Source organism: Furipterus horrens, unplaced genomic scaffold (assembly GCF_987537825.1).
Source record: "Furipterus horrens unplaced genomic scaffold, mFurHor1.1.pri manual_scaffold_3, whole genome shotgun sequence".
Classification (NCBI taxonomy): domain Eukaryota; kingdom Metazoa; phylum Chordata; class Mammalia; order Chiroptera; family Furipteridae; genus Furipterus; species Furipterus horrens.
In genome coordinates, this window is record NW_028327173.1 from 11,830,570 (window position 1) to 11,852,985 (window position 22,416).

At 51.7% G+C, this 22,416-nt stretch overlaps 1 protein-coding gene across 1 annotated transcript in view; it reads right to left on the minus strand.

Moving 5' to 3' along the window:
* Positions 1-22,416, minus strand: part of TMCO4 (transmembrane and coiled-coil domains 4) — a 75,271-nt gene that overhangs the window by 19,051 nt on the left and 33,804 nt on the right. Inside the window, exons 9-11 of the mRNA XM_090268710.1 lie at positions 17,661-17,825; positions 16,626-16,762; positions 13,178-13,262 (exon numbers count right to left, since the gene is read on the minus strand). Coding sequence (XP_090124836.1) covers positions 13,178-13,262; positions 16,626-16,762; positions 17,661-17,825 — 387 coding nt within the window. The remainder of the gene's footprint in view (positions 1-13,177; positions 13,263-16,625; positions 16,763-17,660; positions 17,826-22,416) is intronic.

Genomic DNA, 22,416 nt, shown 5'->3' on the forward strand with positions numbered 1-22,416 from the left:
TGGGGGCAGCAGTACGTCTTCAGGATAAACACACCGTCTCCTTCCATGAACGGCCCTGCCAACCTGGAGCCCTGACTGTGGACCAGCCAGTGTCTTTAGATGTCCCTGTGAGCATGCGTGTGTGTCCATGACCTTGGTCATTCATTTTCCTCCTCTCTGCCAATGATTTTCTCCACCTGGGTCTGACACATGACAGGGGCCTCCCAGTGATGGGTGGGATGCTGTAAAATGATCACAAACAACTTGATCTGAGTTCCCATCCTTAAAAAAAAAAAAAAGAGCCATGTGACCCTGTTTTTCAGTGTTTTGGTCATTTTAAAACACCTGTCATTAATGGGATCCAATTTTTATTTCTTTGTCCTTTCTTTTAAGACATTTTTTGTTAGATAATTTCCTCCTGATTTTCACCTAGGCAAAAAAGGTCACTAAACGAACATGTTAGCACATGTTAGACAACTGCTGCCTGCAAGTCCAGTCATGCTTAGGTGGGCAGAACTTTTGCTCTGATAACACGTGGCAGCGGTTCGATGCCAGCCCTGCGCTGCCCGGCGGTGGGAGCTGGGGTTGGAGCGCACCTGCTTGTTTCTGGAGTGCACCTGTCCATTTCCTCAGCTGGAAAATGGCCCAAGAACCCTAACTTCCAGGGCTGTTGGGAAGGTCGCACCAAATGACTCCTAAAATCACCTGTCACAGCAGGTACTTGGTAAATATTAATTGCTTGCCCTCTTTGTACTTTTCGTGCCTAATAAATGTAAGCCACAAGGATAAGTAGGTGGCACAGAAACTTCTCAGGACAAAGGTGCAGCGGCTTAGTGCCGCACAAGCCCTCAGTGGACGGAGGTCACACCTGCCCCAGCCAGCCCCTGTTGCAAGCCCATGGAGTGCTGGGCTTGGAGGAGCCCCCCTCCTCTGGGAGGTGTGTGTCCCCACTGAACGTCACCACAAGGTGGTGCTGTGGCAACCACAAAGCTCTAGGTGTCTCTCTGGCCAGGTGCGGGAGCTTCCTGGAATGTCCTTCCAGTTAGAGGGTGAGTGCGCCCTGCCAATGGGCGGGCTGCCCAACCCCAGAGCGCCCGCTGCTCCCTGGAGTCTCTGAGATGAGCCATGAGACTGGGACTGTGGACCTGGTTGGCCCTGCCTTTAACTAGCTGTGCAGCCTGGCCAAGCTGGGTTACCACTCAGCGATAACATTCAAGGGTCCCCATGGGGCAGGGTAGGGGCCCCTGGTGTGGGGGTTGGACAGGGATGGGGCCCACACTCAGCTCTGGGGCTTACAAGCTGTGTGATGGTGAACAACCCCCCAGAGATCTCTGGCCCTGTTCTCTTGAGAACCAGGGACAAGTGTCCCTCTCTCCCTGGCTGGCTGTGCCAATACAGAGACACTAGATGGCAAGGGCCTGACATGAAAGGCACTCAATCAGCTGGCTTTGTTTTGTGCAGTTTGATAAACCCTGTTACTGGGGATCCAAGGTTGGCCAAACTGGGGGCTGGAGACCCCAGCCTTAGGGAAGTGGGGCGTGAGAGAAAAGGACTCCGGCGGGTATGTGCAGCCCCAGTGGAGTAGGGTAGAGACTGTGTTCAAAGGGAGGTCCTCCCCTATCTGAAATCCCAGGTGGGGATGAAGTCTGCTGACCTCTGACTCCTCTGTGCCCTGCACAGGTCCTGGCACATGGTAGGTCCTCAGCCGAAGTCTGCTGATGATGGATAAATAAATACCTCAAGTAAAAGTTAAAATGGAAGACTCAAGTCAGAGCTGCGTCCGTCTCTCCTTCTCACCCAACAGGTCAAGCCCCTGTGTTCTGAATCCTGGTCATCCCTCCAACCTTCCTTCTCCCAACTGCCCAGCAGAAACCGTGACTCTGGTGCCTGCCTTCTTGGACCATTGACTTTCCTATCCCTGGGTCTTTGCTCTTGTCAATCCTGGGCTCTCAGGCCTTCTGCCTCCCTCACAGCCTCTCAAGGTTTACCTGCTCTTCAAGGCCTTCCACCTCTTCCTGGAAGCCTTCCCTGCCATCTGGAGGAGAGGTTCCCTCCTCAGAATGGCCTCATGTCTAGCTGTTGTGATGAAGGCCCTTGGGCAAGTCACCTAACCTCCCTGGGCTTCTGGTTCCTCATCTGTACAAATGGAAAATACAACACCTGTTTCCAGGTGTAACCAGGTCCACACCTTCCAAGGTGCCTGGGAAGAAGATCAAGATGAGATTCTGTTCCTACCTGGCACATAGTAGGTTGTCAATAAACATCAGCTTCCTTCCCCCCACCCCCCTACTGGAACAACGGTTTCTTATTTTGGACATGAGCAGCTATTCTCCATCAAACTTCTGCAGAGGAAAGTGGCAGGACGGACTAACCCTGCCTTCTGATGCTCTCTGAGCCTGTGATCCAGGTTCAATAAGTCTGATAAAGCCTCCATCTCTAGCAACTGCTAAATCACAAAATGTAAAATCACCCAGATGAAAATCCACCTTGGGACCCATCACCTCATTCACAGTCTTCCCAGTACCCAGGTGCTCACCAAAGCTGAAGCGGCCATGATCTCTAGGCTGTGTTTCCTCGGAAGCCCCGCTACACACTTCCTGTCAATCAGGCAGCTTCCTGGAGAGATGATTCCCAGCCAGGACATTCTCTTCCTGGGTCCAGGTCTTCGGGCCCAAGCCCCAGCCCCGACCTTTCTAGCCAGCCAAAGGCAGAGGTGTCTGAGGCTTTGATGGCTAATTAAGCCTGAACCTGAGCGCTCAGCTCCCAAAAGAGGATGCAGCTCCCAGAGGAAGTCAGGTAGAAATGGAGGGTCTTGTTGCCTGTGCAGCTGGCACCTCCACGTGCCCTCATGGAAATGAGAAATAGGCAGTTGACGCCTTCCGTTTTGGCTTTGATCGCTAGGAAGCTACTAGCTAAATTCACAGCTCAATTGCGGCAACTGGGTCATCACAGGAGAAGGTATTATAATACCCATAACGGTGATAAAAATGGAGGTTACAGGTGCCCATGACGGCCCAGCCGTTCTGCTAAGTGCGTCACATGTACTTTCCCACCTACTCCTTCCCATCGTCCTCTGCAGAAAGCATTACTAGACCCATGTTACAGGCGAGGAGACGGAGGCCGAGAGACTAAATACCCGCACCTGTTTGTTCAGCTGGTACGAGGCAGAGCTGGCACTCAGACCAGGCCTGGCTAGGGGGGCCAAGCTCCCACCACTCCAGGCCCTGCTCCCCTGCGTCTGCGCCTCTCCACTGGCCTACGTGTCCCATTCACATTTGTGTTTTTTCTGGTCCTGATACTTTGTATTTATCCGTAAGTGGTTGCCTTCCCAAGAAGTCCTGCAGATCCTTTGAGGAAGGAGATGGGGCTTTGCACAAACACATAAATAAATGAAGGGGTGAACAAAAGATGGAGGAAATGAAGAATAATGAAGAATACACTAGAGACCTAAAAGGTCAGAGTTCACCCAGGGACATCCTGTACTGGGGTGACAGGGATGGGGGCCCCCAAACTGAGGTCCTATCATTAAAACACAAAGTGTGGGGTACGCATTAACCCACAGGCAGAAGTGGTATTTTTTTTTAATCTTCTGTTCTGCACGACAGGCCTAGCAATTTTCTAAAAGGTAACAGTTTTGACAATGCTGGCTAAGCAGGTTTGATGATCATGGACATCCTGGATACAAGGAAAAGAAAGCCCACAGTTTCCACTACAGAATGCCGTGAACTGAGAGGGTTAATTAATATGTAAATTAATGAGACTTAGGGCGTTTTCTTCCCCTGCTTGGAACCCTCCCAGCCCCCCAAGAATGCTCCTTCTCCATGGACTGTCTGCTCAGGCAGAGACTTGCTTATGCAAAATTCTGAATGAGGGGGAGGGCCAGGAGGGAAGGCATGGTCACTAGAGAGGGATCTGTCCCCAAGACTGGGATGGTCATCAGGAAGAGAAATGTCCCTGGACACCTTTCCCTTCCTACCCCTGTGCTCGCCACAAGACTCTGGCACATACTGTTTCCCAGGAACTTGGGCAGTGAGCACAGGCATCTGCCCATCTGCAAATGACGGGTGGACCTGCGATGATATTCTCTCCTGTGAGTTTGCTTAATGGGGCTCTGATCAGCTCTGGGTGCAAAATGGCTAAGATCGTGTTACTGAAAGGCCTAGGGTCAGACCTGGGGACAAGCTGCCTCCCTGGCCAACATCAAGTGTGTCTGCTGCCCCAAGAGGAAGCAAATGCCTTCAAAAGGAGCTGGCAGAATCCCTGGCCAAGCTTCTTGGAAAGACCCCATGAGTTTAGATGAAAACGGCCGGTGAATTCTAAGTTCTGCTGACTCACTGCTCCCCTGGGCAAGTGGTCTAAAGACAGTAGTGTTTTCAGTGAGCTCAGACGTGGTGAGTGCCACGGCGTTGGATAAATCCGTCTGGGTAAAGTAATGGGGGGGGGAGCCCCAATTACCGAGGGCCTACTGTGTGCCATGCACTGTGTTGTCACTTCCACTGTACTGAAGGGTCAGTTGCGCGGTCCACCATGCGCACATCATTGTGCCCAGTCCTGTACCAGGTGCTGGTGACACAGGGGAGAAGGAAAGGGACACCATCCCTACCCTCAGCCTCTTCCTCGGTAAAATAGGAACATCAGTACCTACAATTTAGGGTTCGTGGTAATTAAAGGAGAGAAAGTAGGCAAAGTGCTTAGTTTAGCATAGTGCCTGGCACTCAGCAAGTGTTCAATAAATGGTGGTTACTAAGGCCCAGAACACTCCCGAGAGGCATCAGGATCCCATTTTACTAGCTGGCCTGAAGCTCAGAGGTGGAGTGACTTGCCTAAGGACACCCCGACAGTAACTGGCTGAGTCTGGACTTGAACTCAGGCTTCTAAACTCTAGGTCCAGTGTTTCTTTTTTCAGCTCATCATTCTCAGCTGGTTGCCACGGTCCCTTGCACCTTGAAGACGGGGAAAAGTGATTACATGGAGGCAGCTTACAGCTGGAGAAGGGATGGGGCACCAGGCTTGACTTAATTAATGGGCTCCAGCAGCCCTGCAGGCTTTTATTTGCTAAATGAATACACCAACAGGCGAGCTGGCTCATCGCGTGATGTCTCTCCAACTGCGTGGACAGGGCCACCAGGCAGAGACAATATGTAACGCCTCTAATTAATTCCCTTCCGATCCTTTGGGAACGAAGAGGAGAATAAATGCAGAAGTAAGCTGAAGCAGAGCTGGTTTTCTGGTTCATGTGGCCATTTCCTGGCTCAGCCAGCTACCACGAGTTGGTCTGAATTGAGCTCACTTTGCAACTACTTAATTTGTGAAATCTTTGTAAAGCAAATACACAGAAGAGAGAACAACCCGCTGTGATCTGGGACCCAGAGTCTCGCAGTGAGTGCTTGGATAGCAGCTCTTCTTGGCATCAGACACCACCACCCCATCCTCACCACCTGCTGGGGCCAGAAATACCCTTGGTCAGAGGGTCAGTCACTCCCAGAGCAAACTGATCCTGTTGGCCAGCAGATGGACCATTGTCAGAAGCGAGCGGACTGTTCATTTCCTGCCCAAAGGCACAAACATGTGACAGGTGTGCTTTTGTCTTGGTTTTGAGTGGGCAGGCTCATTGCGTGGTCTGCATGTGCTGGCTGTGCGTGCCTGCTGGGCAGTCTGAAAGTGCAGTGGCCGGGTGCCCTGGGCCACTGAGGGGTTTGGGCAATAGGCTAACCAGCTGGCCCAGGTCTCGGGGGCTGTGGGGTCTACTTTGCTGAGGCAGCTCAAGCCTTTCACCACCACAGGCCTTGGGCACTATCTCCTGCAAGCAGCACTCACAGCAAATGTGATGGCCGCTCTCATGGTCTCCGTTAACGAATCAGCTACTAACACATCCTGGGTGTCGCCCCGTGCCAAGGCCTGCGCCGGCGATGAACCAAAAAGACAGTGCCTATCCTGAAGCCGAGCACACGCTGGCAGGGGACAGAGACCTGTAAGCAGGTGCCCATAACAGTGTGGTGGGGGCTGAAACAGACAGCCAGGTCAAGGGTGAGGCAGGGCAGGAGGTGGCCGGACAGGGTAGGATGACCCAGACTCAGGGGTCGGGCATTGGGCGGGAATCTCAGCTCTGCCACCTTCCTGTTCTGACTCAGGGCAAATCCCTCCGGCTCAGAGTCTCAGTCCTCCTGTCTACGCCTGTGTAACACAGATGAATAATATCTGCTTCAGGAGGACGTGGTGAAGACCAGAGGTAATAAAATGATTGCCACTGGGCACAGGCACAGACGCTCCATCCCACGGTGACCAAACCCACACTGTACCCTCTGAGGCAAAGAAATATAACAGGGTCACCTTGTCTACTTCTAGTCCCCAAAGTGAACGGGCATTTCCCATGAGCTGCTGACTCCCTAATGAGATCAACTCTGTCCCTGGTGTGTGGGAGGCTGATGTCTGAAGACATTGTGTGCCCTGTGCGGCTTCAAGAGAAATAACCTTGGGAGGAAAGGGCTGCTTTTCCATCGGGAACTCAGTAACCTCAGTAATCGTGAGTGTGTTTTCCCTTTCAGAACCTGGGGGTGGTGGTGCTGCGTGTGTGTGTGTGTGTGTGTGTGTGTGTGTGAGAAAGAGAGAGAGAGAGAGAGAGAGAGAGAGAGAGAGAGAGAGAGAGAGAGAGGAGAGAGAGAGAGAGAGAGAGAGAGAGAGAGATTTGGCAAGCCAGGCCATCTGAAGTCTAACCAATTTACACCTTTTTGCAAGGAGCAACTTTTCTTTTCAAAATGCTTTTAAATCTGCCTGGGCTGGTGCGGCTCTGTTGGTTGCAGCGTTGTCCCATAGACCACAAGGTCATGGGTTCAGTTCCTGGTCAGGGCATATGCCTGGGTTATGGGTTTGGTCCCTGGTCAGGGCACATTCAAGAGGCAACTGATTGATGTCTCTCTCTCACATCCATGATTCTTTCCCTCTCTCTCTCTCTCTCTCCCTTCTCCTCTCTCTAAAATCAATGAGCATGTTCTCAGGTGAGGATTTAAGAAAATGCTTCCTTTCATGGGGAGTCTGGAGGATGGAATTTTTGAGCCATTTGTTGAAGGGCATGTCTGAGCTGGCTCCAGCCTGCAGGCTGGGGGAGGGGCGAGCATCCTGGAGGGCGAGAACAGGTATAAAGGCATGGGATGCTGGGCTGAGGAGATGGAATTGCCCCAAATCCCCCAGTTTTCCTTGTTGGCCAGAGAGGAGCTCTGGGTGTGGCTAAGGGAAGGACAGTGAATGGAAATCTCAGGACCTGCAACCAAAAAATCCCGATGGACCCAGCAGGCACATTACTGCCTCACTCTGAGCCCCAGGTGTAAAATGGAGATCATTATCCTGGCCATAGGCTGCTCTCAGGATTAGGGGTCAAGTCACTAATAAGAGCCTGAGTCAGTCATTGCGGATCCAAACTCCAGCCTCATCATGACTAGTCCTGTAGCTATGAGCTAGTGACTACACCTCTGTAAGCCTCAGTTTCCTCGTCGGTAAAATGGGGTAGTCAAAACCTCATAGGATTATTGTGAGGATTAACTCAGATTAGGCATGTTAAGTATTTAGCTGTGCATGGCACATAGTAAGGGCTCCATAATTGTTAGCTGGCAAGATGACGATAGAATGAATCAGTCATGCAAGTAGGTGGTAGGGGTCTCAGCAAGCTTCAGTTCAATCTGGATCTCTTTCTGTCGAAAGAGAAGCTTCCTCAGCCACACCAAGCATTCAAATACTTGTCCAAAAAGCAAGGGATTCCCACTGGGAGTCAGTCCTTCCCACCCAGCCTGAGCCCATCTGAATACATGGCAAGTTTGCTCCGAGAACCCGAGAACAGATGGAGAAAGCTCCGCAGAGGCTGTGCACATCTCCAGGATGACGCACAGTGGAGCGTGGTCCAGCCCCTGCAGTGCCTCTGCCGACCCAGACCACCTGCCTGGAGACGTCAGAGGAGCAGAGCTGGCCTGGCAGCCTTGCTGAGCATCTGACTATGTCCTGTGGGGCTGGCTTCTTGTGACTCTTTCTGTTTCCTAAGCCAAGTACTTATGGACTTGAAGTGGTGGATACAGTGGCCTCCACCTAAGGCCAGGACACCCAGGTTAAGGGTGTCAGCCCCAGCCAAGTGGCTGCCCTGGAATTGGGTATGGAAGAACAGCAAAGGCTCCCTTTAGTGAGCACCTGCAATGTGCCAGGGGCTTTTCAGATGAATGACACATGTTACCACCCACCCTCACAGCCATTCTGCAAGACTTGAACTCATTTGAAAGGAAGTGACTGCACTGAGCTTGAGGGAAGGGCAGGTCGGCTGTGAGGACCACCTTGTGAATGGTGACATATCTGCAAAGCAGTGACTCCCTGATCTTTAAAACATCGCCCCCAAAAGGAAGATGAAGTGGTGAAAATGGTTAATTCTATAGGCAGCTGATCTTGGGGAAGAGAGAAGGGAGGGTGAGCTACAGCTGGGAGGGAGTGGGGAATCGGGGAGGATGGCTGAAGGACCCTGCGTTGTAGGCGACCCAAGGGATTTATTACTGCATTTCACCACTGGGTCTCAAGTGCATCCCAGGAACCATCAGTGGGTTCAAACGCATTACGGTAATTCCTCTTTCACGCCCCCTAACTCGGAGAGTGACAGCTTTCCTGCAATTAGGAGAGGGTCTCCTCTGTGTGCGGATTAATTGGCTGTTAAACAAGCAGGCCTGTCTGAAACCAGACAGCGAGAGCTGGAATTAGAAGAGAAACAGCAGCTCTGTGCAAAGGGTGAATCATTCACTCCCGACCTCTGCCAGGTGGGGACGCGAAGAGGCCTCATCGGTTGCAAAGGCCAGGACGTGGGAGGGGGCTGTTGCGGAGGGAGTGGGTGGCTCTGGAGACAGGAAGGAACAGGAACTGCAGGCCCCAACCCCGGGGGCAGGCCCGTGTTTCCTTAACTCTGTCCATGGCCATGTCACCCATCTGTGGGCTGCTCGGGCACCACCGCCAGCTCCCTTTTATGGAGCATAAGACAGTTCTCAGCATAATATGAATGCTCAATAAAAATTACTGGGCTCTTACAATTTGCCGGCACTTGCGCGCACTATTGCATCTAACCCTCACAACGATGTCTATGTCGGTACAAGTATTCTTTACATACTGTTCACCAGTCACCTGGAGTTCAGAGAGGGGGTGGGTTTGGGGCAGGTACTTCCCTTATTCATCGTCTCATTTTAATCTCTCGGTGAGCCTTCGAGGTAAGTGTTCTAAGCCCCATATTCAGATGAAGAAGCTGAGGCTCAGAGAGGCTAAGTGACCTGTTCAAGGTCCCATAGCGAGTCAGTGACAGGATCCAGACCCACGTCCACCTAACACCAAAGCCCCAGGTCTTATCGATGGGCCACAAGATTCAGGGGAGGGAGCAAGGACCAGGAAAGAGGCAGTATGGCAGCCGTTCTGGGAACCATCCCCCAGAGGGCTGAGGTGTAGGAACATCTTGGTGTCTCCCTAGCCAGCCCTGCCACCCAGAGCCACCTGCCTCCCTTCCGCCAGTTTCCAGCCTCACGTTCCCAGAGGCAGCTGATGGGTGAACTCACTTCCGATTGCCACAGCCAAATGGAAAATGGTAATTAATTCAATTGGGTCGATAAGGGACCTAAAGATCTGGCTTTTATTAGCCATCTGACGTTAACATGTAATTTATGCTAACTGCAGCCAAAGACATGCCTTTCTCCTCTAAATTGAGAATCGTTCCTATTAATAAGATCACGTTGCTCTCTGTAATGAGGAGCCTGGCAGATGGTCAGATGGTCTGCTGCATGGGTTGCGGGAAAGATGACGAGGAAAGGAGCAAAATGATGACAGCAAATAGAATGACAATTTCCCAAGAGCCTCCCCCGGGGGAGCAGCTTTAGAGTGCATGGGGGCCTCGACCTGAAGGTGGTCAGAGGATGTGTTGGCCAGGGCCCAGCACTGGGGTGGCTGCCTGACTCCTGTGCGCTCTGGCCTTTGCCACTGCCCAGATGTGACATTAATCTCCTGCTGCAAATGGAGAGGTGGCTGTCCGGGGAGGCTGCGTCCTTGCCTCACCCAGGCTACCCAGCCGAGCAGAGGCAGGACTCAGAACCAGGTCCCAGATGACTGCGAAGCCTGTGCTTCCTCCCCCACCCAGCATGAGTCTGGGTTAGTCGTAGAGTCTGGATTACTGCCTGCCAACTACTCACCCCGCTCCGGCCCCGCTGTGGGCGGAGTGCATCATCCCACCCCACTGACCTAGGGCTTGGCCATCATTTGCTTTGGCAAGAAGAACATGTGGAAGATTAGAAATCACCAAAAATTCTTTGCCACCTCTCTCAACCAAACAAGGAATCTATTCTCTTTGTCCCCTTGAATATGATCAGGCCTGCAATTTGTTTTACCCAACAGAATGTGGCGGAAGTGATGCGTCCTGGAATCTTGTCCTTAAGAGGCCTTGCAGGTTTCACTCTTGCCATCTTAAAATGTGGTCCCGAGCACACCACCTAGGAAGTCAGGTGAGCCTGCTGGAGGGTGGAGGTATGGGTACGGACTGAGGCACACTGGGTGATGGCCAGTACCAGTGGCTGGACAGGGAGTGAGGTCGACCTAGACCTCCCAGGCCCCCCAGCGCTGTCTGCCACTGTGTGAGTGAGACATTCATAGATTTATAACAAATAATCAGTTATTGCTGTTGTAAGCCCCTGTGTCTGAATAGGTTGTCTGCAGTAATAAATAACTGATGCAGAATGCTAGTAAATACTGCATGAGCAGAGGTCTTAAATGCACCCGTGTGGTTTGGCTTGGCTCTGGCACACGGTGATGCACAAGCAGAAGAGCATGTCCTGGCGGCTGCAGCTTCTTCAGCCTCACCAGGACAAATACACATGGAGCAGATCTGAGCCCAGTCCGCAGCCTGGGGCCAAGCCTATCCAACTCATAGCCAGAAACTGAGGCTATTCTAGAGCAACCGAATCACAGACCACCTGTAGATCTTGGGCATACAAATAGTTGGTGGTGTAACCCTCTGAGTTTGGGGATGGTTTGTTATGTGGCATCACTGCATCAATAGCTGACTGATACACCCATCCTGCCTCTCTAGAACCCATACATTTTTATAGCAGAGACTGGGTTCCATGTGAGAGAGCATCCCCCTATTTTCCCCAAGAGGGATTCTGACAGTATAGTTATTCGCACAAAGTGGCAGGAACACAGAACATGGCATTGTGCAGTAGGACTCAGTGGTGTTGCGACCACCCACAAAGCCATTTACTGGAGGGAATGAAAAGCTGAGGATGGAGACATATTGTGGGTACCCAGGGGTTCCTCCCAGTAGGCCATAAGGTCCCAGGTGAATTGTCTGTGGCAGACAGAGCAGCAAAGGAAGGTAAGGGATGCCTTTTTGACTTGCTCTGTCTCTGCTGATGCCGGGGAGGGGGAAGCATGTATTTAGAAAAGGGAGGCATATGCTGTCCACTGTAAAAATGGAAGTCACCTTCATCAGAACTCCGGATTCAGCCCTGTCTCATCAGTGGTCTTTGCCTGACCTCTGATCCCAGGCGGGATTTTCCTGCTGAAACACTCAGAGCTGGCCTGAGGCCCTTCTGCTGGCAGCCCCAGGTTACCCAAGCTGCTGGGAACAGGACAGAGGTGCCTCCCCCTTGCTTACTGAGGTGGACAAAACCAGGTGAAAAGGAGGCTGCTGAAAGCCACAGGGGGCTTCAGGGTCCTCCAAAAATGGCTCACACACGGGGGCTTGGCCCCTCCATAGTGGGCAGCAAGGATGGCACGTCCACCTTGCCTTTGCAACCAAGAAAATAGCTCTGATCCTCTGTCCATTTGAGCAAAAGATAAAGAACAGGAATGAATCATGCTCCTGAGCTCCAGCATCTCTCCCATGGCTGCTGGTGACGCCAACACTGAAAATAACACTCGTCAGCCCTGACTCATCGTGTCTGCTCAGGTCCGGCCGACAGCAGACATTCCCACCCCTCCTGGCTGCTAGCAGTTGGTTCGTGACCAGGTCACACACTGGGGCTGGCCAAGGGGGGTGACCAGGGGACATCTTCAGGGTAGCCTTAGGTTGGCAGACACTCTGAAGAGCAGAAGCTTTAAAGTGACACCCTTGAGCTAAATTTGGTCAATGATGGGCTTTACAATTTGCAAAAATACTACACGTGGGGTTCCTCGCTTACTCCTCAAAGCAAGTGTGTGGAGTGGGAATTATTAACTCTATTTTATAAGCAGGGAAGCTGAGGCTCAGAGATGCATTCAAAATACACCTGAGTAGCAATGCTGGGTGTAATCTAGCCTCTCTCTTGCCCACCCTCTGCTCTCAGGACAAGGGCTCCCTATCTCAGTCCCTTTTTATGCCTTTAGGGTCCTGCTGCTGCTGAGCTTCCCCAGGAGAGAGGTTAGTCTGGGTCACACAGACAGTGGCCCACTCCCTAGAGCTCCAAGCTCTGCCCCTAAGTCCTCCAACTCCCTCCGATGGCAGCCTCTGCTGACAGATCTGCCCAGACCAGCGTTCTGTCCCGGAGACCTCACCCACCCGAGGCTTTGCCCCACAGCGGGTCGAATGGTGCCCTGCCCCCCAAAGACATGGTCACCTGGAACCTGTGCACGAGACCTTATATGGAAAAGGCGTCTTAGCAGGCACAATTAAATTATGCAAATGTAATTATTTAAGGATTCCGGGGTGAGATCATCCTGTCTTTGGTGGGCCCTGAATAACCCCAGCGATGCTGTTGTTAGGAGAGATGACAGAAAGGAGAGGGTGATGTGGAAGTGGAGGCAGAGGTTGCAGAGATGCGGTTTTAAGCCTACGGATGCCAAGGGGGCCAGAAAGCCCCAGCAGCTGGAAGAGACAAGGATGGATCCTCCCTGAGAGCCTTCAGAGGGAACGTGGCTCTGCCGACACCTCGATTTTGAACTTCTCATCCCATCCCTTCCCCTCCATTCAAGAACATGCACCAGGACGCCAAGGCCAATGTCATTATCATAGGACTGCCTCATATCCGCTCTATGTACAGAAAAAGTAAACAATTTTCCACGTGACTTAACGATTTTGTCTATTTTCAAACTATTTTAAATGGTGAACTACTCTCTCTCAAAGCTGAGAACTCTTTCACAAGACTCATGACTCTTGCTCCCAAACCTCTGGACCAGGGGATGAACTTGGGGAGGGTTTTCACCCGTGAGAATAAGCCAGACTCACCTTTCTCCTGAGCCATCTCTTGCAGGCAGAAGTAGATGACTCTGGCTCCCAGGCTGAAGCCAATCAAAGTGACAGGTCGCCGGCCCTGGGGAAAAAGGACACAGGTGTCTGGGAGGGGACACAGCCAGTTTCGCAAACCATCAGCCCTGACGAGGGCGGCCCTTGCACTCCTCAGTGCCTGCCTTGAACTTAATGAATGACCCGTGTGCCAGTCCCGGCCCCTGGGCTCTGATGTCTCCATCGGCAGTCAGGGCCCTTGTGTACGCGGGAGCACGCTGGATGCGCGGGAGCCGGCTGCCTCCAAGGCGGACAGGCAGCCTCTGTCTGGGTCCCCTTTCATCTCACACCATTATCCAGCTGCTGGTCTCCTCTGCCCCTAGAGACACAACTCACCTACCTCTTGGCGAACGACTGCAGGGAAGTGGGGCCCTTCTGAAGCTGGGGAGGGGAGGTGGAAGATACCACCAGGTGCGATGGGAAGAAAAGGTGACGAGTGACATGGCAGGGACAGCTGTTCTGTTTCTAGACAGGCAGATGGGACGTGAAATGAGGGCCTTGCATTACAAGAGTAGGTAGTGAGTCAGATGTAAAGAGGAACTTTCTGACTAAAGAACTTGTCAAAGAGGCGACTCACACGAAAAAAAAGTGAACTGGGGTGTTTGGGTACAAGTTCTACCTAGAAGGCGAGGGGAGGTGTGAGGAGCTTCCTTGTTTTCATGCCAGTCCATGTATCCACTGTCCCCACCCCACCTCCACTCACCACCACAGAAAGCTGTTAACTAGCGCTGCAATTCTGCAGGAGCTTGTGGCAAAGGCTCCTATTCCTCTCCTAACACCCATGCACCCACCCATGTCCTTGGTGACAGAACTCCCGAGTTTTCCTGGGCTATCCAGCCAAAGACTGAGTTTGTCTAACTCCCCTGTAGCTAGGGCGGCCACAGGGCCGAGTCGTGGCCAGGGCTGTGAAGGGAAGCAATAGGCGTGACCTCCAGGCATGTCCTTCCCTCCACTTTCCTGCTGCCGACGGTCTGGGATGGGGATGTAACCCGGACCCTGTTCCATGGTATTTGGACCACTGACCATGTGCTCAGAGGGAAGCTCTATACTCCTAGGAAGAAACACCTGGCCTTGTCCGTACCTGCAAGTGCCTGTTATTCAAGTCCTCACCTATTACCTACTAGGAATGCATAGTCTATAATTGTTTTTTTAAGTATATTTTATTGATTATGCTGTTACAGTTGTCCCAATTTTCCCTCCTTTTCCCTCCTCTGCCCAGTACCCCCATCCCCGCAGCAACCTCCCCACCCCTTAGTTCATGTCCGTGGGTCATACATGTACGTTCTTTGGCTTCTCCATTTCCTATACTATTCTTAACACACACACACACACACACACACACACACACACACACACCCATCTATTTGGTTCCTACCAATTATGCTCCTTAATCCCTGCACCTTTTCCCCCATTCTCCCTCTTTCCCCTCCCACTGATAACCCTCCATATGAGCTTCGTATCTCTAATCTGATCCTGTTCATGTTCTAGTTGTTTGCTAAGTTTGTTTTTGTTTTTTAGATTCAGTTGTTGATAGTTGAGAGTTTGTTGTCATTTTAATGTTCATAGTTTTGATTTTCTTTTTCCTAAGTAAGTCCCTTTGACATTTCATATAATAATGGCTTGGTGATGAATTCCTTTAGCTTTACCTTGTCTGGGAAGCTCTTTATCTGCCCTTCCATTCCAAATGATAGATTTGCTGGATAGAGTATCTTGGTTGTAGGTCCTTGCTTTTCATCACATTGAGTACTTGTTGCCAGCCCCTTCTTGCCTGCAAAGTTTCTTTTGAGAAATCAGCTGATAGTCTTATGGGAACTCCTTTGTAGGCAACTCTCTGCTTTTCTCTTGCTGCTTTTAATATTCTCTCTTTATCTTTCACCTTTGGCATTTTAATTATGATGTGTCCTGGTGTGGTCCTCGTTGGGTCTAACTTGTTTGGGACTCTATATGATTCCTGGACTTTTATGTCTATTTTCTTCACCAAGTTAGGGAAGTTGTCTCTAATTATTTTTTCACATAAGTTTTGAATTTCTTGCTCTTCCTCTTCTCCTACTGGCACCCTTATGATTCAGATGCTGCTATGTTTAAAGTTGTCCCAGAGGTTCCTAAGCCTCTCCTCATTTTTTTGCATTCTTGTTTCTTCTTTCTGTTCTGGTTGAATGTTTATTTATTCATTTTGTTTCAAATCATTGATTTGAACCCTGGCTTCCTTCCCTTCACTGTTGGGTCCCTGTATATTTTTCTTTATTTCACTTTGTGTAATCTTCATTTCTTCCTTTACTTTTCTGCTGTATTCTGTGAGTTCTCTGAGTACCCTTATCACCAGTGTTCTGAACTCTTCATCTGATAGGTTGGCTATCTCCGTTTCATTTCTTTTTCTGGGGTTTTGTTCATTTCTTACATTTGGGCAACATTTATTTTCCTCCTCAATTTGGCAGCCTCCCTGTGTTTGTTTCTATGTATTAGGTAGAACTTTTACTCCCTCTCTTAGTAGCCTAGCCTATGTAGCAAAGGAACCTGTAAATTGTGTGGGGTGGAGCCTTAGGTAATTGCCAGGGTAGGGCCACCCGCTTCACTGCTTTGTGACTGTGTGTGTGTGTGTTTTGGGGGGAGGATTTGGAGAGGTGATAATGCCTGGCTTCTGGCAATTTGCCTGGCACTTGCCCTGTTTCTAGTCACTTCACCCATTTCCCGTAAGTGACTGGCACCCTTCCAGCTGTTACCCTGGGGTTTATATATGTTCTAAGACCATGTGGGCCCATTAAGTGGCAAAAATCCAGCAGTTTCTTCTGCTGCCCTAACCCCCAATGGTTTTTACAGCCACAGGTAATGAGGGTTTACTTCCCGGTGTTGGAACCCTGGGCTGTGCGGTCTGGCTCGGGATCACTCACTCCCAGGGTATCCCTCCTGAATTTTTTTTCCCCCTCCTGATTTTTATTCACCACCTGTGAAAGTGGAACCGTCCATTCTGCTACCGTCGCTGCTTATCTGAGCTACACTGCCCCTCTGCCCCATCTCCACAGTTCCACTCTCCTACCTGTCTGGATAGATGTGGTTTCTTTAAATCCTTGGTTGCTGGACTTCCATATAGCTTGATTTTCTGATGGTTCTGGTTGTTGTCTTTTTCTGAGAGCTGGTTGTAATTCCTTCTATGGTTGTGTGAGGAGGTAAAGCATGTCTACCTATGCCTCCATCTTGCCTGAAAGTCAGTCTAGAATTCTTACTGGTCCATCAGAGAATACTTCCATGACTTGAACTGGAGGAGCGGCAAAGACCACCCACTGCCCAAAGCCACTGGGCCACCTCCGCATAGGTATCTTTAGGGTTGATGTCTACGTGCAGGTCAGCCCCCTCATTTCCCCTGTGGACCCCACCCACAGCCATTCCCAGGTACCTGCTGCCGGGAGAGCAGGATGTGGGCCAGGTGCTGGCCAACCTCTGCTGATCGGTGGAGACACACCCCCCAGGGGTTGTCGATGATGTTGGCGACAGCGAGGAGCGAGGCCGGCCAGGTCAGGGCAGCCACAATGCCTGGGAAGGTGAAATGTCAGTGATGGAGGCAGTGGGGGTCCTCGTTGGGAAGTGGTTGGCTGGCTAATGGTTGCCTGAGTGAGTGCATGCAGAATCTCTCTCTAACTCACAGAGACCTGTAAGTTCCCCAAGTGCCATCCAGCTGCTGAATGGCAAAGAAGAAAACTGAAGCTCATGTATTTCTGACACCAGAGGACTAGATCCCTTCTTTTCAGGCATCTGTCATGTGTGACATTCTAAAGATGGATCCGAATTGTCACTCCACCTGGTACCCTCCCACTTAGCCTCGTAACTCTGCAGTGTCCCTGCCCCTGTCCTGCCCATCCACTGAGGGCTCAGCCACATGACTTGCTTTGGCCAATGAGACGTTACGAGATGTGAGACTTCAAATGGACTTGGGCATGGAGGCTAGCCTCTCAGTGACTCTGCCATTGGTGTGGGCTGGCCTGCTGATCCCAGGAGGAGGATGAGACAAATAGAGCAGAGCCGCGTTGCCCTACCTGTCCGAGATGTGGCCAGCCTCGATCAGTGGATGGCCAGCTGACCCACAGGTGCATGAGCAGGCCCAGAGCGATCAGCTCAATGAAGCCTCATGACTCCTGAGCTATTATGATAAATGCTTGTTATTTGAAGTCACTGAGTTTTGGGGTGGCTTCTTATGCAGCAATAACTAACTGATATAATACATTATATGATAACATGATTGGCTGTCTTCCAGTCTCCTCTCCACAAAGACCCTACACTTCTCACAGACAGGAATACAGTCTTAACCTCTCTGCGTTCCTAGGGTCCAGCACGATGCCTGGCTCAGCGGGGGCCTCCAGGATGCAAAGGCATGGTACCAGCGTGGGTTGGGAGCAGTGGGCATGTTGCTGGCAGTGGGGACAGGAAGACTTACCAGACAACATGGTGTGCTTTAGGGCCTCCTGGGCCACCATGTTTGCAAGGCCGCTGAGGATGGTCTCCAGGGTGTCTCCAAGCTCCATCAGGTACTTGGCCTCCCAAGCTAGGCAGTACTGCTCGCTGCTACGGGCCAGGGAAGCCCATGGAGCGCTGAAGGTGCCTGTGGAGGACACAGGTAGGTGGGGACTCTCCTGTCTGTGACAGAGGATGCCCCACACCACTTTCCCAGACAGGGGACTGCTCACCCTCAGTGGGGAGACGAGGCCCAGCCCTGTCAATGAGTGGCAGCTGTTAGTGGAGCAGATGGAGCACCTAGATGGAGCATGGTGCCGCCCTATGAGTCAGCAAACTGGGGTTCTAGTCCCAACTCCTGCATTCATTAACAGATGGGCGACCTTGGCACTTCACTACCTCCCTGAGCCTCACTTTGCTTATCTGTGAAATGGGGAGATTAATACTTATCTCCCTTCGCAGAATAGTTGTAAGAATTATGTATGGACTACTATCAGTAAAGTGGCATTTTTCTGTCTTCCTGCATTAATTCTGGCATCAAGCTGCTGAGGACATATAATAGGAACACACAAGGGGACAAGCAGCTGGCTCTATGGGTCAGTGTCATCTCATTCAACAGCCACTGCCTGGGAAAGACCCCAAGTTTGGAGCAGAGGTATTTGAGCCCTGCTCTGCCATGATCTCACTGGTTCATCCCATTTTTCTGAGCCTCAATTTTCTCCCTTGGGGACTATCACGGAAGCATGATGACAGTCGTCGTCGGCAGCCGTCCGTCTGGAGAGACGATGGCGTAGCTTCTTGAGAGTCTATCTGCACCGCCGAGAATGGCTGTGCAGTCCGACTCGGGAGTGACAATCCCTGCCGCACTTGGTACAGGTAAAGGCAGATGGCTGTTGTTGCTGCTGCTGACGCTGCTTCCGCCTCGATCTTTTCTGGACCGCCTCCTCGTTGCGCGCAGCCTCCGCGCGTGACGTACCTTGCCTGACCGCGAGCCTCCAGGCTAGGCGGTCGTCTGCTTGAACTTCCCATGTGTTGAGATTGATGGAGCATTGCGTCATGTCCTTTTTGCAGATGTCTTTGAACCGCAGTTTTGGGCGCCCTGTCATCCTCTTGCCTTCTGCTAGCTCGCCGTAGAGGAGGTCTTTGGGGATACGGCCTGCATCCATTCTTTTGACATGGCCAAGCCACCTGAGGCGTCTCTCGCTAAGAACTGCATGCAAACTGCTCATATTGGCTCGCTTCAGCACCTCGGTGTTGGGGACCTTATCCTGCCAGGCGACATGCAGGACGCGTCGCAGGCACCTCAAGTGGAAGCTGTTGAGTTTCCTTTCGTGCCTTGCGTAGGTGGTCCACGTCTCGCTGCCATAGAGGAGAGTGCTGAGTACGCAGGCTTGGTAGATGCGCAGTCTGGTTTTCTCAGTGAGGCTGGAATTGTTCCACGCTCGCCGGTTCAGTCTGGCCATAACTGTGGCTGCCCTGGCGATTCTCCGGTTGACCTCCAAGTCGACTGACAGAGAGCTCGAGATGGTGGACCCGAGGTAAGTGAAGTCGTTGACAACCTCCAGGGTGTATCCGTCGATGGTGATGCATGGGGGAGTCCCCGTGCCTTGAGCCATAACATTCGTCTTCGTCAGGCTGATGGCTAGTCCGAACTCCTTGCATGCATGGGAAAGGCAAGTGACTAGCTGCTGGAGTCCCTCTTCGGAGTGTGATGTCAAAGCTGCGTCGTCGGCAAAGAGCATCTCACGGATGAGCACCTCTTTGACTTTGGTCTTGGCTCGTAGACGGGCCAGGTTGTAGAGCTTGCCATCGGATCTGGTGTGAATGAAGACACCCTCGCTGCAGTCCTTAAAGGCGTATTGGAGGAGCATGGAGAAGAAGATTCCGAACAGCGTAGGCGCGAGGACGCAGCCCTGCTTTACTCCGCTGCTGACTGGGAAGGCCTCAGAGGTTGCGCCGTTGTAGGACACCGTGCTGTGCATGTTGTCGTGAAAGGACATGACCACAGCAAGCAGATGTGGTGGACAGCCAATCTTCCGTAGCAAGCTGAAGAGTCCGCTTCGACTGACCAGATCAAACGCCTTCGTGAGGTCAATAAAGGCGAGGTAGAGTGGTTTATGCTGCTCGTGACACTTCTCCTGCAGCTGGCGTAGGGAGAAGATCATGTCCACTGTTGAGCGGCCAGCTCTGAAGCCACACTGGGACTCTGGGTAGACGCGGGAAGCAAGGGTCTGCAGGCGGGCAAGAGCGACCCGGGCGAATACTTTGCCGACGACGCTGAGGAGAGAGATGCCCCGGTAGTTGTTGCAGTCACTGCGGTCTCCTTTGTTCTTGTACATGGTGATAATGTTGGCGTCTCTCATATCCTGGGGGATGTAACCCTCCTTCCAGCAGAGACAGAGTAGATGGTGGAGCGGCTGTAGCAGGACTGGTTTCCCGCTCTTTAGGATTTCTGGAGGGATTCCGTCGCTTCCTGGTGCTTTCCCGCAAGCGAGGCGGTCGATGGCTTTGCCGAGCTCTGCCGCAGTAGGTGGGGTGTCTAGCTCCTCCATGACTGGTAGGTCTGGGATGGCGTTAAGAGCAGTGTCTGTTACGGTGTTCTTCGTTGCGTACAGCTCGAGGTAGTGCTCGGTCCACCGCCGCATTTGCTGTTCCTGGTCAGTGATGACCTCACCTGTCTTGGACTTAAGGGGGGCGATCTTGGAGGCGATTGGGCCTGTTGCCTTCTTGATACCATCATACATTCCTCGTGCGTTGCCTATATCGGCGGCTTCCTGGATGCTTCTGCACAGGTTTAGCCAATAGGTGTTGGCACAGTGGCGGGCGGTCTTCTGGACTTTGTTCCTGGCAGCCCGTAGAGCTTGAAGTGTACTGGGAGTGGGCGTGACCTTGTAAGCCAGTAGGGCCTTCCTCTTAGCCTCGATCACGGGTTCCATTTCTTCCCAGTGAGCCTCGTACCAGTCAGCGTTCTTCCGCTCTTTCTTCCCGTAAACAATAATGGCGGAGTTGTATATGGCGTCGCGGAGACGTGGCCAATTGGATTCGATAATGTCATCTGCCGCCACTCCCTCGCCGAGTGCATCTTCCATCTTGTTGATGAATTGCTGGGTCTTAACTGGGTTGCTGGCACAACTGGTGTTGATGCGTGGGCGACCCTTCATCTTGGAGTGGTGCAACCTCTTTGGCATTATGCGCACCTTGCTTACCACGAGGGCATGGTCCGTGTCGCAGTCTGCACTGTGGTAGCTGCGGGTGAGGAGGGTGCTGCCAATATCCGTTCTTCTGGTGATGACGAGGTCAAGCTGGTGCCAATGACGGGAGCGGGGGTGCCTCCATGACACCTGGTGGATCTCTTTGCACTTGAAGAATGTGTTTGTCACGCACAGGCCGTGGTGACACAAAAGCTCAAGCAGTCGCTGACCATTCTCATTGATCTTTCCTCTCCCAAAGTTTCCAAGGCAGGTGGGCCAGGCCATGTGGTCGGCTCCTACTCTTGCGTTGAAGTCTCCAAGGAGATAGAGAGCGTTACTTCTGGGAATCTTGGATAACGCTTCGTCCAGTGCATGGTAGAACTGTTCTTTCTCTTCGGTGGTGGCGCAGAGGGTTGGGGCATACGCGCTAAGAATGCTGACTGGGCCGAAAGTTGTTGACAATCGGAGGGTAAGTAATCTCTCTGTGCCTCCTGTGGGTGGCTCTATGGAGTTAACAAGCGTGTTCTTCACAGCGAACCCAACACCATGCTGTCTTGGTTGGTCCGGAGACTTCCCTTGCCAGTAGAAGGTGTAGTTGGTTTCTCTGATAGTTCCGTTGTCGGCCAACCGGGTCTCCTGTAGAGCCGCAATGTCGATGTTTAGTCGTGCCAGTTCCCTATCGATGACAGCGGTTTTCCTGGCACCCTTGATCCACGGAAGGTCTGCAGTAAGTCCGGGGCACATGGTCCTGATGTTCCAGCTAGCGAGGCGAAGAGCCGGAGGCTTCTTTCTTGTTGTTTGCTTGGAATTAACTGGTGCGGGTGTTTTGTGGCCCACTTTTCGAGAGGCGCCTCTCTGATCCCCACGCACCCAGTGGGGCAGGCGAGCCATGGCGAGACGGTAGCTGTCCAGTGAGGTGCGATGACCTCTCCCACCGTCAGAGGAGACCCCTGGTGCTCGTTTCCTTCGCCAATCGGATGAGCTTATAACCGGTATCTGTCTCCTCCCGTGTTGAGTTGACATCTTGCGATGACGCTGGAGTGTCCTCTCATGCCTCCATATCTTTTGCAAGAACACGTAAGGACGCTGTGAGGGGACGTGCAGAACTCAGGTCGTGTCTTTGCAACTTTGATTCCCTTTTCTCAGCCTACAGTTATTTCAAAGTTAAAAGTGTTTTATGTAGTATGTAAACGTGCAGCTGAATAGGGTGGTACTGGTTGCAGGTTATGTCTTTGTTTGCTGGACTTCCATGCACTTTGATTTTCTGGGGCTTATGGTTGTTTCTAGTTTTGAGGTAATTGTGTTCCTTCTTGGTTGTGGGGGGAGACGCCGCATGTCTGTCTATGCCTCCATCTTGGCCAGAAGTCCTCCTAGTGAATATTTTAATTGAATTATTATATTCTTCAATTCCTGAAGTTCTGTTTTTTAAGATATTTTCATTTTGTTCATGCATCATTTTCCTGATTTTCCTTAGTTGTCTGTTTTCTCTCGAAGTTCATTGAACTTGTTTAAGATGGTCGTTTTTATTTTTGTCTCATAATTATTAGG